The 18,052-nt window shown below is 36.9% G+C and overlaps 1 protein-coding gene across 1 annotated transcript in view; it reads right to left on the bottom strand.

Moving 5' to 3' along the window:
• Positions 1-346: 346 nt before the first annotated feature.
• The window catches only part of PRTG (protogenin), a 147,422-nt gene continuing 129,716 nt past the window's right edge, over positions 347-18,052 (bottom strand). The window contains exons 16-20 of the mRNA XM_042252429.2: positions 14,319-14,501; positions 13,130-13,250; positions 11,699-11,861; positions 9,482-9,586; positions 347-9,001 (exon numbers count right to left, since the gene is read on the bottom strand). Coding sequence (XP_042108363.1) covers positions 8,597-9,001; positions 9,482-9,586; positions 11,699-11,861; positions 13,130-13,250; positions 14,319-14,501 — 977 coding nt within the window. The 3' untranslated portion in view covers positions 347-8,596. The remainder of the gene's footprint in view (positions 9,002-9,481; positions 9,587-11,698; positions 11,862-13,129; positions 13,251-14,318; positions 14,502-18,052) is intronic.

Raw genomic sequence — 18,052 nt, 5'->3', positions numbered from 1 at the left:
AAAATAAACAGCTGTCACTGTTTCCCTCTTTCCCCATCTACTTGCCATGAAGTGATGGGATCAGATGCCATGATCTTCAGTTTTTTAATGCTGAGTTTTACGCCAGCTTTTTCCCTCTCTTCTTTCACCCTCATTAAGAGGCTCTTTAGTTTCTCTTTGCTTTCTGCCATTAGAGTGGTATCATCTGCATATCTGAGGTTATTGATATTTCTCCCAGCTCTATTCCTACTGCTTGGAGTAGACTCTATAATCATCCCATCCCAGGATATGAAAGCCATCAGTTTATAAACTCAAAGTTTTCATTCTCTATCACCCAAAAGAAAAGTGAAAAGTAAAAGAAAACATCTTTTTTCTTTTATTAACTAAGAAAAATTTTTATTTAAACTGTGCAATCAATCAGTATTTTAGACAGCAGTTTCATAAACATTTTGGCATTTAAACTTTTATTCATTTTTGGCATGACCTGTAGGATAGTATATAAACTATCCTGAGGATGGGAAAAGTAGTAGGCAATATTTACTATGATGCTAGAAAAAGAAAACAAACCCACATTATTAAGCAAAATATGTTTTAAAAAAAGACATTAAAAAGGTACATTCAAAATCAAGGCAAACATTTGCTTTCTTCATGCAATGGAGTTCACAGAGCTGATCCCCTGAGTCAAGTATAAAATTAAAATAACTCAGCTCTAGAGTCCATTAGCTAGTCTGCAAATGCTGCCCTTACAAGAAAATGGTATACAGAGTGAAAGGACCCAGAACACCCATGATATGAAACAATATACAGCTGGCTCCCACACTTTCATTTAATTCACATCTTTGAAGAAAATAGAAAAAAAATCACACATACACAGACATAAAATATTGTCCAACAACAGCAACAGACAGACAAACTTAATATATGTCCTCTAGTCTACTGATTGATAGGCTAAGGCAATGTGTGTGAATTAAGGCTTTGCAAATTTCTTTAACAGGCTCATGTTAAATCATTGGTAATCATTTTCATTTGCAAACAGAATAAAGAATGTGGTAAAAGGGAGAAAAATGTTTCAGATAAAAATTTTTAAGTATTTTTTGCTGCTATTTTTAAAGATAGTTCTTCAGAAAAACAAACTTCTGTAACATAAATTTTAAAGATAAAATTTGTACATTAAAACTATGTCTATGTACCATGAACTACTTACAAGATACAAATGAGTAAATCAAGAAAGGTGTTCAGAATCTCCTGGATTATACTAAGTGATATTTGCTGGTTCAAGAAAGTTAGGGAAAATATTTCCTTTCTCTAAAAAAAGATAATCATGTAATTCTTGTCAATAAGCCTTAAAGATTGACCTGAATAAACTAGAATTAGATGCCAGTATGTCTTACCCTAAAATTTATTCCAAACAGTTTAAAGAAATTTGGAAATGCCCCATAATCTTGAAAAAGTAGATCTGTTAGAGAAGAATCCTAAAAATGCACTCTGTCCTTACCCATCTACCTCTCTCGGGATATTTGACTCTCTCCCCTAAAAGCCAAGATATCAAAAAATAAAAGATTTAAATTAGGGTAAGATGATTTCATGTTTAGTACTTTCAAAAGCACTGTAAATCCCCTTGTTCAGCATATAGATTTACCTACATTAAAGATGAGTGTTTAAATCCCTGTCTACATCTTTTATCCCCCACTTTCTTCTGGTAGTTGTTTTTTGGTGAGTATATAGAAAACCAAAGCATTTTTCATTTTAGCACAGGTAAATGTAATTGGAAAGGCTGCCAGGTAAAGAAAGAAAAAGCTATTAAGATATGTTTCACAGCTGAATAGAAATGACTTTAGAATTCTAATTATTTATACTTTTAAGTTTTCAAAGTACCACTGCTTCATTCTGCACAACAAAGTATGGAATAAAAGGAACAAAAAATGAGTTAAGGATTTTTTTCCTACCAATTTTCAAAATGGTCAAGGACTAGAATTTAGGTGCGCCAAAGACTAACGTTATGCTTGTTCTACTACATGATTCTCCTTCAACTTTTCTCCCTCCTATATTAATTAGGTTGAATTCAAACAACACCTATGCTCTTCAGATCTAGCAAAACAGGGATGACTGGTTACAGGCCTGGCTCTTTCCAGTTAATAAATTTCTAGTTAGATTTGGGGACAACAGGAAAATTACAAAAAATAAAAATAAAATTCTGAACACCTTTATTCTGAATAAAGAAGTGCTTGAATAGTTAAGGGCTCCAAAAAACCATATCTCCCTTATTTAATGCAACTGTAGGCACAAGCATCAGCTTTCACACTCAGTTCTGACTAAGAGAAATGGAAGGTTTCAAGGAGAAAAGAAGGGTGGTTAGGAGATGACAAAGAGTGAGTTACAGTCCATCTAAACTCCTCCTGTGAATAAATGGATGTAAGACAGACTTCTCTCTGTTGGTTGGCTATGACTATGTGGATAGGTTGTGTTGACAGAGAGGAAGGTACCATGAGCCTAGGTAATTAAATATCATGTCTTAGCTGAGATGATGTATCACAGTAGAAATACTGTAAATGATGCAGTTGGACCAACTTGGGTTTGTGTCTTGGCTAAGCACCATACTAGCTGTGATCTTTGGCAATTTAGACATTTTAAACCTACTTCCTGATCTCTAAAATGAGGATAGTATTTTACTCTGTAGAATGTAGCAATATGCACAGCTGAAGCATGTTTATGGCACATCACATATGCTCAGTAAATGGCACATCCCTTTCTAAGGAACAGAATCACAAGTGGCTGAAAAATGACCAGCACTATTAACCTTACTTATAATATCATCACGGGCTCTACCTCCTAAAGGAGAAAGCTTTATCTTGTTCGTTGAAGAAATGCTAAAACTTAGGGGAGAATTATAAACTATCCTTTATATCTGAAAGAAGGCTTGATTGACATGATCTAGGAATCAGAACAAACTACAGCAGTGGAATCTAAAGCTTTCTAGGAAAAGGAACAATTGACATCAAAGAAGAATTACAAGAAAGATAAAATTTCCCAGGAGTTCTACATGCTGATAAGGTTAAGTGGAGGCTCTAGCTAAGGCTCATGGAAAATCAAGAAGCTATATCAAACTGAAAACCAAACAGTGGCTTGTGAAGCTGAAGAAATAAGCCTGACTTAAAAGTCAGAAGGCGTGCATGTTGCAAAATGCTTTTAAAAGGAAATGAAGAACTTGAGCATAATTCTGTTCATCTACTCTGAATTCCTATGTTTCAGGTGTTTTCCTCCACTCTACCATAACAATCACTTAAGAGAAAAGGACAAAGCTCAACTATAATAAGAACAGGTTTCAAAAATTTCTGATAAAATTCCATAAAGTTAGAGCCAAATATTAGGAAACTTTCCTGTTAAACAGATGGAACTGAGATGTTAATTCACAAACTAAGTATTAAAAAGTTTAAAGTTGATTTGTCTTTGCAAGTGATTTAGAGAGAAAGTTTAATGTGTACATTTGATAGGCGATAAGCCAAGGTTTTCATATCTTTGAAATTTTGAAGATCCCCAAGGGACACATGACTTCACACTTCCAATCTCTGTAATGCAATAGACATTTTATGGGGATCAGAGTTCTACAGAAATAATGTACCTGTTGTAAGCAAAATAATGGCCACCCACAAAAGTCCACACTTAAATCCCAGGACACTGAGTATGTTACCATACAGGGCAAAAAAGGACACTAAGGATGTGATTAAGTTAATAATTTTCAGATGGAGAGAGTACCCTGGTTTGTCCAAATGAGCCCCATCTTATCAAGTGAGTCCTTAACATTCGAGAGCCTTTCCTGGTTAGGGTCAGAAAAAGAGATATGTTAATGGAAGTGGGTCAAGAGAGCTGCTATGTAGCTGACTTTGAAGACAGAGGGTGGGATCTACAACTTCTAAAAGCCAGAAAAGACAAGGAAATGAACTTTGTTTTATCCCATTAAGACCTGTGTCAGACTTCTGACCTACAGAACTGTAAGATAATAAATCTGTGTTGCTTTAAGGCCTTCTTTGTGGTAATTTATTATAGCGGTAGCAAGAAAATAATACAGTATCTGTCTGGTAAAAATGCAAGACTGTCATGTTAATCTTAAACACCTTCAAAAGCTTACCAGGGGAAATCGCCTGAGAAGATTAAAGCCTGCAAACATACACATTGCATTAGCCTGCAATCTTACGTCCTGAGCATAAATCAGCTTCACACAATTCTATGTATGTGTCCTTCTAAACATCAATAAAATTCACAATTAGACAACTGATTGTGTATGGTGATCTCCAGAACCCTCTACTCTGTGCTCCCAGAAATTATGACCATTAAACCAAAGCAGTTTTATCAGAGACCCACGTGGCAAACTGTCAGAAACCAAATCTACAAAATACATGTTTAGTCTTACATCATGACTCTTTCAATATTCTTGAGCTATTTTTTACATTCACTATTAAAATTTTACATTCAGTGAAATATAAATGTATATGTGAATCATGACAGCCACTGCTGAGGTGGAACCACATCTGGATATTCTAGCATTAAAAAAAACAAACCTTTCAAATCCATCTTTTTTGTGAGACTCAATTGTCTCCAAAGGTGTCTTTGTGGACCTGAACAATGACCCTGAGTCATCAACATGAGCAAGCATGATGTCCTTAACAAAGCCAAGACAAACCAATGCAAATCACTGTCATTGTTCCCAAGGTTGGCACCACTCTTGTTTGAAGCTAAGGCAAATAAAAAGCACTTCCCCGAGGATCTAATTTCCCTGATGTGCCAAGGCTAATTTTTTAAAGCCACTTAGTGGATAAAGTTGTGTCCTTACTTTTAAGCTAATCAAAATATAAAACTCTGTATTTCATGAACAAAATATTTGTTTTACCCATGGTTCCACTGAAGTTTGAAATAGCAAGCTCCCTTGCTGCAATTAAAATATGTCAATTTACGAACAACTTCAAAGAGCACATCTATCAAAGAACAGCCACTTGAAAATTGATATGATTCATTTCCTTGTTACATCCCATTGCTCCCCAGACATGAGAACATCCTTGTTATTAAGTGACTGCCTCAAGCCTTCAGTAAACCAGATAATGCTTTAAGCAGGAGGAAGGCTGCAAAGGCTGATTCAGGGGTTGCAACAATGCCCCGCAATGGAAGAGCTTGCTGATAATTCTGTTGACATCCCACACTCAAGGTGCTTAGGAAAGTATCACACCATTTGGCAAAAACATCCTGTGGTTGAATCAGCAGATTCAATGGAAAGTCCCTTTGTATGCTGTTTGTATACAGACTGAGTTCTGGAGAGACAAGTTTGGTTGACATAGAAACAAGAAATAACAGTTTAATGTACAACTAAATCTGCCTGTATGAGGAGGAAACCTTAAATTTATCTTTGGTTTTTTAAAAACTTGCTGATAAAAAGCACATGAATTAAAATACTGATAAATACCAATATAACTGTATTGCTTTTAATTATGTAAACTTAGCCCTTTGATACCCTTTGCTACTAAAGCTAGAGTCTCTATCAGCCTCTAAATAAATTTATTTCAAATCTGCTCATCTTTACTTACTTACAGGCTAATCTATATACTTAAATGGTCTTTGGTATGAAAATACTGATGAGCAGTATCTTGTAATATTTGGCATAAAAATGACATGCATGTATTAGTACTTATAGCAAATAAGTCTTTGGAAAAGAAAATAGTTACTATTTGCATATTAGCCCCTTTAGAGTGAAACACCATGAAGTAACACCACTGTGAAAGATGAATGAGAACCTTCACATTTTAGTTACAATTTCATACTTAAGACTTCAAAGAAGTTAGCTTTGGCCAAGTAAAAAGAAGTCTTTGGTGTATACTAAATATCTTATTCATGATACTAAAATATTTGTCTTTGGTGAAAAGATTTTTCCTCTCCAACAAGTAGTTTCAACAATTTCAAAATACTATAATACTGTATAGCTGAAGATTTACTTGCTGAAGAAAAAAAATTACACTTGAAATTCTTTGGAACTATCTGCTGGTGAAGAACTTTTAAATGCTCTGGTAACAATAAGGTAGTTAAAATTACTAGTCTAATTAACTATAACAATCAATATATCCCCTATTATTCTGGGTTAGTAACTACTTGTATAAGCTTCATACCTATAGATGTTTCTAGTTAATTCAATTTGGAGGGAAATCATAGTTGAATTTTCACTCTCTACTGAAACTTCTTTGGTAACAAGATTATTATGAAAAAATCTTATACAAGAACAAAATGAAAATGTGAAAGAGTAAAAAACATACTGGTAAATAATTAGCAAATAGTTACAGCCTAAAGATCTACAATAACTATGGGCCTATTCATCAAAAACAAAACAAAATACTTTCCTTAAGGACTTCAAATTATCAATTTTAGGCTTTTAAAATGATTCAAATGAATAGCCTCCTAGACAGGATGGATGATGTTTCAACTTTATAGATTTTGTTTGCCTTTTAACGGAAGTTTTAAAAAAATAAAATGAACTCATTGTACTTCTTCCTTTTAGATACTGATAAAAGTTGGCCCCACATACTTTCTACTTACAAGCCCACAAAGATATACCCTGTCAATTTGCCCATGCTTCCATGAGGCAGCTCAAAAGTAACAAAATGTTCCCTGAGTACAGGAAAAAAAAATAACACTAGAACAACTTTAAAAGGAGGTAGTATAAACAGGAGCTATAAAGGCAGGAGCAGCATTTTTCCTTGCCTCAGATTGTTCACCTAAAGCTCTGCTTTTTTGTTTCACCATGAAGCCCATACTTAGATAACTAAATGGAGGACTGTGAATTTAGTTCAGAACTGCATTAACTGGCACTTAATGGTGGTCTGCTTCTGAGCACATCCAATTTGGCACAAAACTACAGGTTGAAAACAACCAAAAAATGTTGTTACCATCAGATACTGGAAAAGAAGATGACAGAGATGGGACTATTATCCAATAATATTTTTTTGTCTTTAGAACACCATTTAACATGACCTCATCCCCAGTCTATAAACAAAGGTTTCAAGGGGGATAAAGATTCCTTTTAAAAAGAGGCTCAAAAGTCATTTCCAGATAATTTGAAGAAATATTTTTTAAAGGATAAGGGGATCCCCTCTCTACACCATGGGTTTAATTCTTTATCATCTCCCACTGCTGGGCACCTAATAGGTAACTGTCTTAAAATTCAGAGGACTATTCTGTGTGGCTAAGTAAACAGTTTACTGATTTCAAACCAGCAAGAGGATTAACTCACTACTGGCGTTAGCATTCCTCACTCACAGCTTCGACACTGAAGGAAGATTAAACCGAGTACCAAATTCTCTTAAGAATTCAAGAATTTTCAACAAACAAGTTAGTAGAGCTCAGAATACTTATCCCTAAACAAAACCTGTATGAAAACAAACCCAAATGCTTTGATAAAACACTGTACATTAAAACAGGTATTGATGAAATCCAAGAAGCTCTTAAGGCAACTTTTGGTACTCTTATCCTGAGCAACTTCATGAATATTAAAAAAGTATAAGGCAAAGAAATTCATAATATATAATGGAAGGCACTGTTGCCGTGATAACCTCAAGCTCATTTTACTGTCTACTGTTGCATTTATCCTCATTATTAATATTGAATGAAACTTTTTTTTCCCTACCCCTTTTGGGCTTCCCTGGTGGCTCAGATGGTAAAGAATCCGCCTGCAATGCAGGAGACCTGGGTCACCAAGCTGGGATTTATACAAAAGAAAACTGCAAACTCTAACTTATTTTCTTTAAAAATCTGTTTTCTGCAAGGCGTTTTGCAACTAATTCTGGAAAGGTTGAGGATGCTTTGCAAACTAAGACAGTGCAGACTTTGGCCAACCATCAGGCAAAGGAACAGGTTGAAAAGGCACGGCTTCCAGGCAGGCTAGGGTGTGGGACACAGCAGATAAAGCGCTCGGACTCTGCCCACAACACAGAAGCCCTTGATACAAGAGGGTTCCCTGTATGCTACTGAACAGTCCCATTCTCAGAAGAGATAGACTTTTTTGTGCTGGTCATTCAGTAAAGTCAACAGCCCACTTTTCTCTTCTCAGTGGTTTCAGTCCTCACAGCTAGAGGTGTTAAATGATCCAAACCATGAAGAGGTCATAGTTTGTTGTTATTGTTGTTTTAACTCAGAGCTTCAGATAAACACTCTTACTCACCTACCTATATGACTCCTTGGATCACACACATGACACATACAGCAACTGAAAACAAAACGCTACTAGGAAGTATCATCGTTTATGCAGCTGAGATCAACTATCACAACGAATGAGGTAACAAAGTTGTCTTCTGAGTTTGCCCTCTGGCAAACTGAGGTAGGTAGTCAGCAAAGGGGCTTTCAAAAGTCTTCCCTTTGCTCCAGTGATATATTTTATAATCCAGTCAAACACCTTGACTGTCTTTTCACATTGCTGACAATGAAACATTCAAAATACGTGAGCTTAAAGATTAAAAAAAAACATTCAAAAAAGGTGAGATACCCAATAAGATACCAAGATACCAAGAGTTTCACAAAAGGCTTTGGCTCTCTGTTCATTGTCCTTCGAACAGACTTAAAGGTGAGAATACCTGGATGTGGCTATCTAGATTGGAAAATCCTTTTTCTCAAAGCAAAGCCTGGCAGGGGCTGGCTGAGAAACTGAAGAGGAAGTTTGCTCAGCACCCGACCGCACTGCAGTCTCTTCACACTTTCTCACCGAGGGGTCCCCACCCAAATCGCTGCCGGTGAAGGAACTGGGGGTTAGGGGTGTGGTACTTATAACTGAGGACAGGTGTATTTCATCATTGGATTCATGGGAGAACCTTCCAGAATCCCCAGTTTCGTGGCTGCCTTCACTGTTGGCTGAATGCTCAGTATCAGCTGCAACACCAAAGGGTCTTGGGAAGCTGGCTGTCTGACCTGGGGAGCTGGGGGAGTCTTCATCGCTGATTAGTATGGTAGTGCCTGGCTGGTAAAGGCAGACCGCTTGAGTAAATCTTCTTTGAGGCTAGGTAAAAATACATAAAACACCATCAGTGATAACAGAGCGCTCTGAAAAATAATAAATCTTGTTTTACATATTTCATATATTCTGAGATAGCAAATCAATGGGGTATGTGGGTGAAAAGTTTATCATCACGAAGGAACTGCCAATGGTTCTCCAAGCAGTGGGAACACATCAGAATTCCTGAGGCAAGTGAAGTGTCAGAAGGCTTCTTCAGTGGTTTTGATGCAGGCTCCTGCCTCAACCCTTTCTCCATTATCCCCCAGCCCCCCCTAAAAACCACAGCTCTGATTACAATTCCAACTGTCATGTCAATCATCAATCCCCAGGTCTTTCCATACAGTCATGCCCCAAATTAATAAAATCATATCCAGAAAGAATACCGAAGTTAAAAAAAAACACTCATTTACATTTTTCTCTTTTTGAAATTATCATCTCACACACCATGAGTATTGAAAGAGTTTTCCCATTTAGGGGAGTTACCTGCTCAGCTTTTATCTTCTTAGAATCTTGGAAAAAGAGCCATTTTTTCTTAGGGGTGTTTTTAACTATAGGACCATAGCTATTAATTATCAGGTCAGTTCCTCCCTGGAGATATTAAAAGAGGAAAATTTCAGTGTATTACAAGTACACAAAATTTTAAAATGTTAAAAGAAAAATATGATCACAGACACTATTATTTCTTCTTTTACACAGTGGCACACAACAACTATGGGGTATTTGTTAGTGATAAAAAAAGATATAATAAGTTTATTCCTAAGAGACAAATGCTGAAGTATTTGGATTGAAGTGTAATAATCCCAAAATTTTTTTTCAAATGACAGGCTGAACAAAAATATATAGCAAGAGATACAGAACTATGAAAAGATACTGACAATTATTTGTGCATTTATTATTTTTCAAATTTTCCACATGACTGAAAACTTTAAAAAGGATTTAGGCAGATAAAAATAGACTCACAGGGCTTCCCTAGTGGTCCAGTGGCTAAGAATCTGCGTGCCAGTGCAGAGGACACAGGTTTGATCCCTGGTCTGGAAAGATCCCACATGCTGCAGAACAACTACTGAGCCTGTGCTCTAGAGCCTGCGAGCCACAGCTCCTGAAGCCTGTGAGCCTTGAGCCTATCCCCTGCAACAAGAAAAGCTACCACAATGCAAAGCCCACACACCACAACCAGAGAGCAGCCCCTGCTTGCTACAACTAGAGGAAGCCCACACGCAGCAATGCAGACCCAGAGCAGTCAAAAGCAATCAATGTTTTAAATGCTATAAAATTTTTTTTAAAAAATGAACCTGCATACCCTCAACAAAATGACGATAGACAGGGGATCAACTCTTGGGCTAATAATCCAAGGGAAGTCAGAGACCTGGCCTCTAAATTGCCCTCTGCTTCACTCAGGCCCCCAACTGTGCTCTGCCTCCTTCACTTTAGATTCTCTCTCTTTCCCATGTCTTCTTCCCCTTTTCACTTCTCCTCAATCCCTTCTCATGTCTAGTTACAAGTTAATAATAACACAACAATAATGTATTTTAGTAGTTTTGTGCTTATTTAAAAGTTTTAGGTTCTGATTTTCTAGATTAGTTTGAAATAAGTTAAATGGCTTATGTATCAGAATATAAAAGCTAAATTAAGTTATAACAAAACAGAAAACAGGAATAGCAAAAATCAATTCACTATTATTTACCCATTGCATGTATCATATATAGCACCATGATAGCTAGATACATGCAAACTGCATTTGTTAAATTTAATTTATAAAATTAAATATTGAAACTTCCCAAAATTCTGTTATATTTTTGATATTCTAGATTTGGGGGAAGGGTTGGATAAGAAGAATGTGTAACAGGATTTGGCAAACTTTTTCCATCAAAGGGCAGAACACATACGGCCTCTGCTTCATTTTTCTCTTTCTCCTTTTTTGTCATCCCCAAACTATCCTTTAAAAATGTAGAAATTATACTTAGCTCAGGATGGCCATACAAAAACAGGCCACAAACTGGCTTGAGCTGGGTTACAGTCTGCAGATACTTTATTTATCACATGCTGGTTATGAGAACTATTTAATAATGCACAATATCTAATGCTGCAATGTGACTAAAAATAATTTTCACTTGGTGTTCATAATGCTTATCACTGTACCACTACTACCAGCAGTGGAAAGGACATGAAATGACATCCTCCAATGAATTTCTTTACTGTATCCAACTTCCTAAGGCCATGAAGAGAAGGATCTTGAAACACCTATTCAGATACTTCATATTTTTTAAAATGTAATTTACATCTGGAATATTCTGATGCTCCATTTAGTTCTAAAATCAAATAAACTAAATTTAGAATGGATTAATAAAAAATGCTCCATCCAGTATATCCAGAACAATCCAGATTATAGTAAATATGGACTGATAACCTTGGTGCCCTTATTTACAATATCTCAGCTCGATATGATCCAAACTAAATGAATTTAGGCTACTTGCTCATTTTTTATTTATCTTTTTCATCTTTTATTCTTTTATCTACCCTATCTTCTTCTCCCCAAATTTTATGCAAGGAAAAATCTGAGTGAAATGGTTTCACATTTCATTATGTGGACTATGGCCATCATACATTTAATATATAATTTTGGGGTAAGATTTTACACATAAAGAGAAGATGAGTGGTGGGAAAGATTACACAGCACAACAGCCCATCAGCTCAGAGTACCTTGGCATCAATGAAGCTATTTGGCATGATCATTGGCATCAAGGACTCTTCATTTTCTATGGCTCCTTCCAGGTTCTTCCCTTCATTTCCACTGGCTCGGGAGGCACTGATACGAGGTAACTGCTGAGTTCCATTCTGGCCTGTCTTGGAGACAGTTGATTTCCTGAAATATTGAATGAAAAGGAAATCTTCTAAGGCAACAAGAAGAGAAAGGCAAATGTACCAAACTTGGTGAAATCTGGGACATTCACAACTTTGCAAACAATGGACTTCCTTAATGCTTGTTTATCAAATATCCTTAGAAATGACTAGATTTTAACTCCAACTCACTGATGCAAACTTTTATGATGGAAGAAAGCTTCTTATTGTTTTTTGGCCCCAATGTCTGTTTATATAAAATTACTTTTTACAAATACTTAGTAAAAGCCTTAATATTTATTTACAAAGTACTATTAATTATTGTTGCTTATTTATAATTTATGTAGAAATTATAATTTTTAAAATCTACATGTTCTCCTTCAGGTCTGCAGATTTTCACACTAACAGAACAATTAATGATGACAAATTTATAGCAGCACTTCTGCAAGATCTGGGCATCACTAAAACAATGTACAGAAAGATTTCATTAAAAAGTTCTTGGGAAACAAGAAAACTGAATAGTAAAATGAAACACACTTGTGCGTACTGTGTTTCTATGCATAAGTACCAAAAACATACAGAATAAACTCTGAAAAACCTCTAACAATAGAGAGTCTAGTGATGGAGATTACCTAAAAACGATGTGTATTTGACTTCAGTTTTTTAATTTAATAGAGAACTTCAAGAAAATAAATGAAGGCAAAAGTCAAAATATAAAAGTTTAGAAACAGACAAATTCCCTGAATGCTGAGAATTTAGCCGAAGTCAAAATCACAGATAAAACTGCCCGACAAAGAGTTTATAGAGAACTAATCCCCAGCTATTACATTTCTTTTAATCCATGTCTGGAGAATCCCAACCATGTGTCCTGTGGTGGTGAGGGTAGAGCTCTCAAGTGACTCAGACATTTCAGGCTACTTAAATATGAAAATAGTCCAGGCAGTAAGGAATTCTCCAATCAGGAGATACATCAGATTAAGCATGTCATTAAAAAAAGAGCCAAAAAAAAAAAAAAAGCCAAAGGATATACTTTGTGTTTCTCAAAATACCAAGAAAATGAGGACACTAGGTCTTCATTTAAGAATATTTTGTTGGCACAGCAATTTTTTTCAAATGGTGAGAGAATAATCTTCCAGAGTAAGCACATCTCTCTAGCTGCAAGAACTCAAGTAATAAAACATTCATTTTTAAGTGGGAAAATCCCAGTTCCTCTAAAAGGCACTTGATTTTGTTTCTGCGGTTACTGTAATTTAAATGTTAATCAGCTCAACAGCTCTAGCAATGGAAACACACCTGGCTTTACTTCGGTATATCAAGATGAGACCACAGATGAGGATGCAGGTCAAGGCTATGCCAACACCTACAGCAATGCCGGTCATTGATTTTTGGTCCAGATGGTAATAGCCTGAATAAACTAGAAAGGGAAGTACATGTATCAGAATCAATCAAAAAATAAATGACCCCATATATCATAATTCTTAGATATCAGCTTTTCAATAATTTGTCTTCCTCACATAGGAAAACTTTTGACAGTATCCGTGTCTAAGCAAAAAAGATGTATTACTCTTTTATCAGGGAACTTAAAATTGGCTTATCTTCTCATACTGAAGATTCTAAATATGAGTTCTAGATATTATATCAAATATGAACATCAGTTCAAAATTTATAATGCTAAAAGGCACAAGACAAAGATGTTCATTGATGGGCCAAAGATACCTTTCATGTCATATTACCTTAAAAGGAGATGTGCATATTGAAGATAAGTTTTCATTATGTATTTTCATATAACAGTGCTTCTTAAACTTTAATGTGCATAACAGTCACTAAAGGATATGTTAAAGGCAGATTCTGATTCACGAGGTCTAGGGTAAAGCCCATATGCAATTCTGCATGTCTGACAAGTTCCTGGGAGATAGTCACGCTGCTGGTCCCTGGACACTTTGACTAGCGAGGTATCTGAGAAGCACATATGAGCTTTGCCCACGACTTTGCCTGATGATATAACAGCTACTATGGCTACCTCCTTCCTGAGCTTAAATCTGACTGCCTTGCCTTTCTCTGTCTCTCTCTCTCTTCCCCTGTGTTACCCTTAAGACATACACAGCACTGAATGGCTACCCTCTGAAGAACTAAGTGCCCTTAATCCTGCCCAGTTCAGCTGGCATTTCCTCCATTAAAGCTGTCCCTGCCACACCCCGCATCAGCACACAGGCACACCTCCCCAGGGAGGAAGAAAAGGGAGCATCTAGTCCTGCGTCCCAGAACTAGGAGATTCCGAGCTAAGTGTGTCTCCACGTGGGAGTGCAGACAGAGCCATGCGGCTTCCCGTCATGTGAGCCTCACAAGCAACAATTCAAGGGGCTGAGCGTGGGCTCAGGGGTGCGGCCAAGGTAGGAGCAGAAATAAAGCACAGGGGAGCTAGAGAAAAGCACGGGTGTTTTCTTTTCCTTAGGAAAATCAGTGATTACGGCAGCATACAGACCTTTGGCATCAGCAGAATCTAAATGCTTGGGCCTCTGATTTGACTCAGGAGTTTCCTTTGGAAGAACTGCCAGCTCCACAGAATTTGAAAAGGGTCCTTCTCCTACCTCATTGGATGCAGATATTTTGACAATATATATATTTCCTGCCACCAGGTTTTCCAGCAGAGCCATGGTTATTGCTCCTATAAATACATCAATTACAAATTAAATAAACTTTATCTTTTAGTCACTCTTTGACACATTCATGATCCTTTATTTTTAAAGTATTCTTCTGATTATAAAAGTATCACATTTATTGTGGAACACCTGTAAAATAAAAACACATATAAATAAAATAACAATCTCCCATTGTTACCATTTTGGTGTATTTGTGTGTGTGTGTGTATGTATGTACCATACATGTGTAAGTACATATCCACTACACATATTTTTATATCCTAGAGTTTTCATTTAACACTGTGCCCATATATAATCCTTCTCGGTAATTTTAAGAGTAGCATATATTTTTGTTTGTAATTTTAAAAGCAGCACTTTTTTTTACTAAAAAATATAAATAAACACATATTTGTATAATGTTTTACTCTCTACACAGGTATGGATACAAATAGCATTGAAAACATTTTAAAATGGAATATTTCAAACATGGGTAAAGAGAAAATGACACAAAAAACTCAGATTCCACAATTATAATTAGATTTTTTAAATCCAATGTGAGGGACTTCCTTGGTGGTCCAGTGGTTAAGAATCTGCCTTGCAATGGAGGGGATGTGGGTTCCATCTCTGTTGGGGAACTAAGATTCCCCACATGCCACAGAGCAACTGAGCCACCACAACTACTGAAGCCTGTCCGCTCTGGAGACTGAGTTTCACAGCTAGAAGAGTCCAAGCAGTGCAGTGGAAGATGCTGCGTGATGCCACAAAGATCCAGCGTGCTGCAACTAATGCGCGGCACAGCCAAAAATAAAAACGTCCACTTAAAAAAAAAATCCAATGTGAGGCTTTTTGGTTTTTTCTTTTTTGGCCACACCTGTGGCTTGCTGGATCTTAATTCCATGACTACTGATTGATCCTGGGCCACGGCAGTGAAAGCACTGAGACCTAACCACTGGACTGCCAGGGAAATGGATGAGAGCTGTCTTTTTGTTACCTTTATGAAATGTTTAAACCACTTACAGCAACTGTGATGGATGATTTTGATCTTATTTCTTAAATTAGAAACACAATTATTTCTGAAAGTATGAATATGCTTTTCATCTTCCTCATTATTTTCTCAGATTTCTTGAATATAAACAGGTCAGAAAATGCCAAAGCTATGTAGGAACCTCAGAGTGTTGAAGATCTAGATTAACTAGATTAACCCCAGATTAACTATCAAAATTACCAGTAGCAACATGGCTAGCATCTACTTTTCTCCAGAAGTAGTTATCATTTGAATTTATATATAATATTTGGTATTGAAGGGTACCTTCTCTGATGGCATGACTGCCACGGATTCCTATCTGGGCACTCCTGTTTCTTGAGGGGTCTTTCTGCTCTTGTCCTGCCATGGCATTTAAGTATTTTCTTACAAAGGGGCTCTCACCTTAGGAACTAGCCCTAATGTTAAGAAAGCAGATATAAGAGAAATTCAGCCAGGAAGCTATTCCTGCACTGCATTGGTGGGTGGATATTCACAGGGAAACCTAGCTTCCTTATGGTGCTTTATTCTCATTTTTTTGTGACGCAGGGTACCCTTAAAATAGTTTCAAAGAGCTTAAAACTGCTGGTAGTCCTCACTCACCACCAGCTCAGAGCTGGCTCCTCCAGTGCACTTGCTACAGTAGTATATTTCATTATGCAAGTGAAGTGCGGGTGATCTTAGAGCTGAGGTCATGATTCAGAGGCTGCCTCTGCAGGTCACATGGAGGGAGGCAGCTGTACAAAGTGGAAATTCGAGGAGCTAAAGGTGGTTTGTTTTCCTGTGCTCTGGTTTCAACTTGGCCTGGAGAGAGTGTGAGCTACTTGAGCACACAACTGTTGAATAAACAAACCAAGCTCTATTTAGAATCAGGAAGAGTCTTTCCACTGTTATGTATTCTTAGCCAGGTGAATTAAAAAGCAACAATGTTTGGGACATGTTACAATTAGCTAGAAGGAAGAAAATTTCAATTTCTTCACAGACAGACATATAAATAAATTGCTTCCAATTTATCATATCATACATTTAATTTTAGAGAGTGCTTGGCAAAACCAATCACTACCTAAAATTAAAATTCACTTAAACATTGCAAGCGGATGAGCTGTGTGTGTATGTGTGTGTATGTATGTATGTGTGTGTGTACACATGTTCCCCTTTCTTCCCCAGAAAGTCTTCATTATGAGCACAGTCAAGCCCAAGTACTTAAGTAATCTGATTGTCCCTGTATTCTTTCAGCAAGCAGTCTCAATTCTAGTTGGCATGATTATTTCAATCTCTAGCCTTTTCTATGCATCTGAATCTTTAACTCAACTAGGAGCTTCACAAACCAGACAATGTAACGGGCTCAGCATTGGATCAATGTTGATCAAATCCTGGCATGTTACCAACTAAGTAATTTGCAACTTGGGACACGTCACTGAAGTATACTTTCCTCATGGGGGCAATAATTCCCACCTCATATAATTACTATAAGGATTAAATAAACTACCATGGACAAGCATGTGACACAAGTGTATATGATCAATGAAAGTAAGTCTTTTTCCTCACCTCTGATATTCCCTCTTTCCTTTCTGGAGAACAGAAAATTTTTTCACATTTGCACAACTGAAGGTGGCTAGCATGATGCTTTGTACACAATAATTCTCAGTAAATACCAATTGAACTTATATAAGAATATGAGCCATTTGTTATTAAAGGAATGTTCATTTAAAATATAAAAGCAAAGGGTGAGATTTTGTGGATGAAGAAAAGCTTCAGAATGCAATCTCATACCTTTCTCTCTTCTGTCAACACTAAGTGATTTTTTTCAATTCCAGAGTCTTAACATCATCTCCATACTGATGACTTCTAAGTTATATCCCTAGTCCATACCTCTCCTACGCACTTAACCCTCCCTGCTTACCCAACCTCTCTTACATCTAACAGGCATCTCTAATGTACTAGGCTCAAAACTAAACTTGTGATTTCCTCCATCAATTTTGTTTCTCTTTGTTTTACTTACACACCACATCAACCTGTGGCAAACTGAGGAGACCATTCTTTTAAATTACGTTCTAATAGCTTCTTACAATCTTCCTTATTATCACTGTGACCTTGCCTGATGACGCAGGAGACATAAAAGACGTGGGTTCAATCCCTTGGTTGGGAAGATCCCCTGGAGGCAGACATGGCAACCTACTTCAGTATTCTTGCCTGGAGAATCCCATGGAGAGAGGAGCCTGGCAGGCTACAGTCCATAGGGTTGCAAAGAGTCAGACACGACTGAAGCAACTTAGCACGCAAACCCTCACTAACTCTTACACGGACACCTGAGTATTAAATGGTCTCCCAATTTCTATGCTTACCTCTCTAGAGTCAGTTTTTCAGGTGGGCTGTTTGTTAGGATGCTGACAAAGAAATCCTTTCAAAATGTCAACGATATCAATGTCTTCCATCCCTCTTAGAAAAAGTCTATGGTCCAAAAAGTCTGCCTACAAGATCTTCTCTTGGCTACCTCCCCATCTCATTTCCCACTTCCTATGCTTCCCTTCATTCTAGCCTCCCTGGCCTCCTTGT

The sequence above is a fragment of the Ovis aries genome, chromosome 7 (assembly GCF_016772045.2).
Source record: "Ovis aries strain OAR_USU_Benz2616 breed Rambouillet chromosome 7, ARS-UI_Ramb_v3.0, whole genome shotgun sequence".
NCBI classification, from domain to species: domain Eukaryota; kingdom Metazoa; phylum Chordata; class Mammalia; order Artiodactyla; family Bovidae; genus Ovis; species Ovis aries.
The sequence above is the reverse complement of the archived record's forward strand: the minus strand, read 5'-3'. Positions and strand labels throughout refer to the sequence as shown.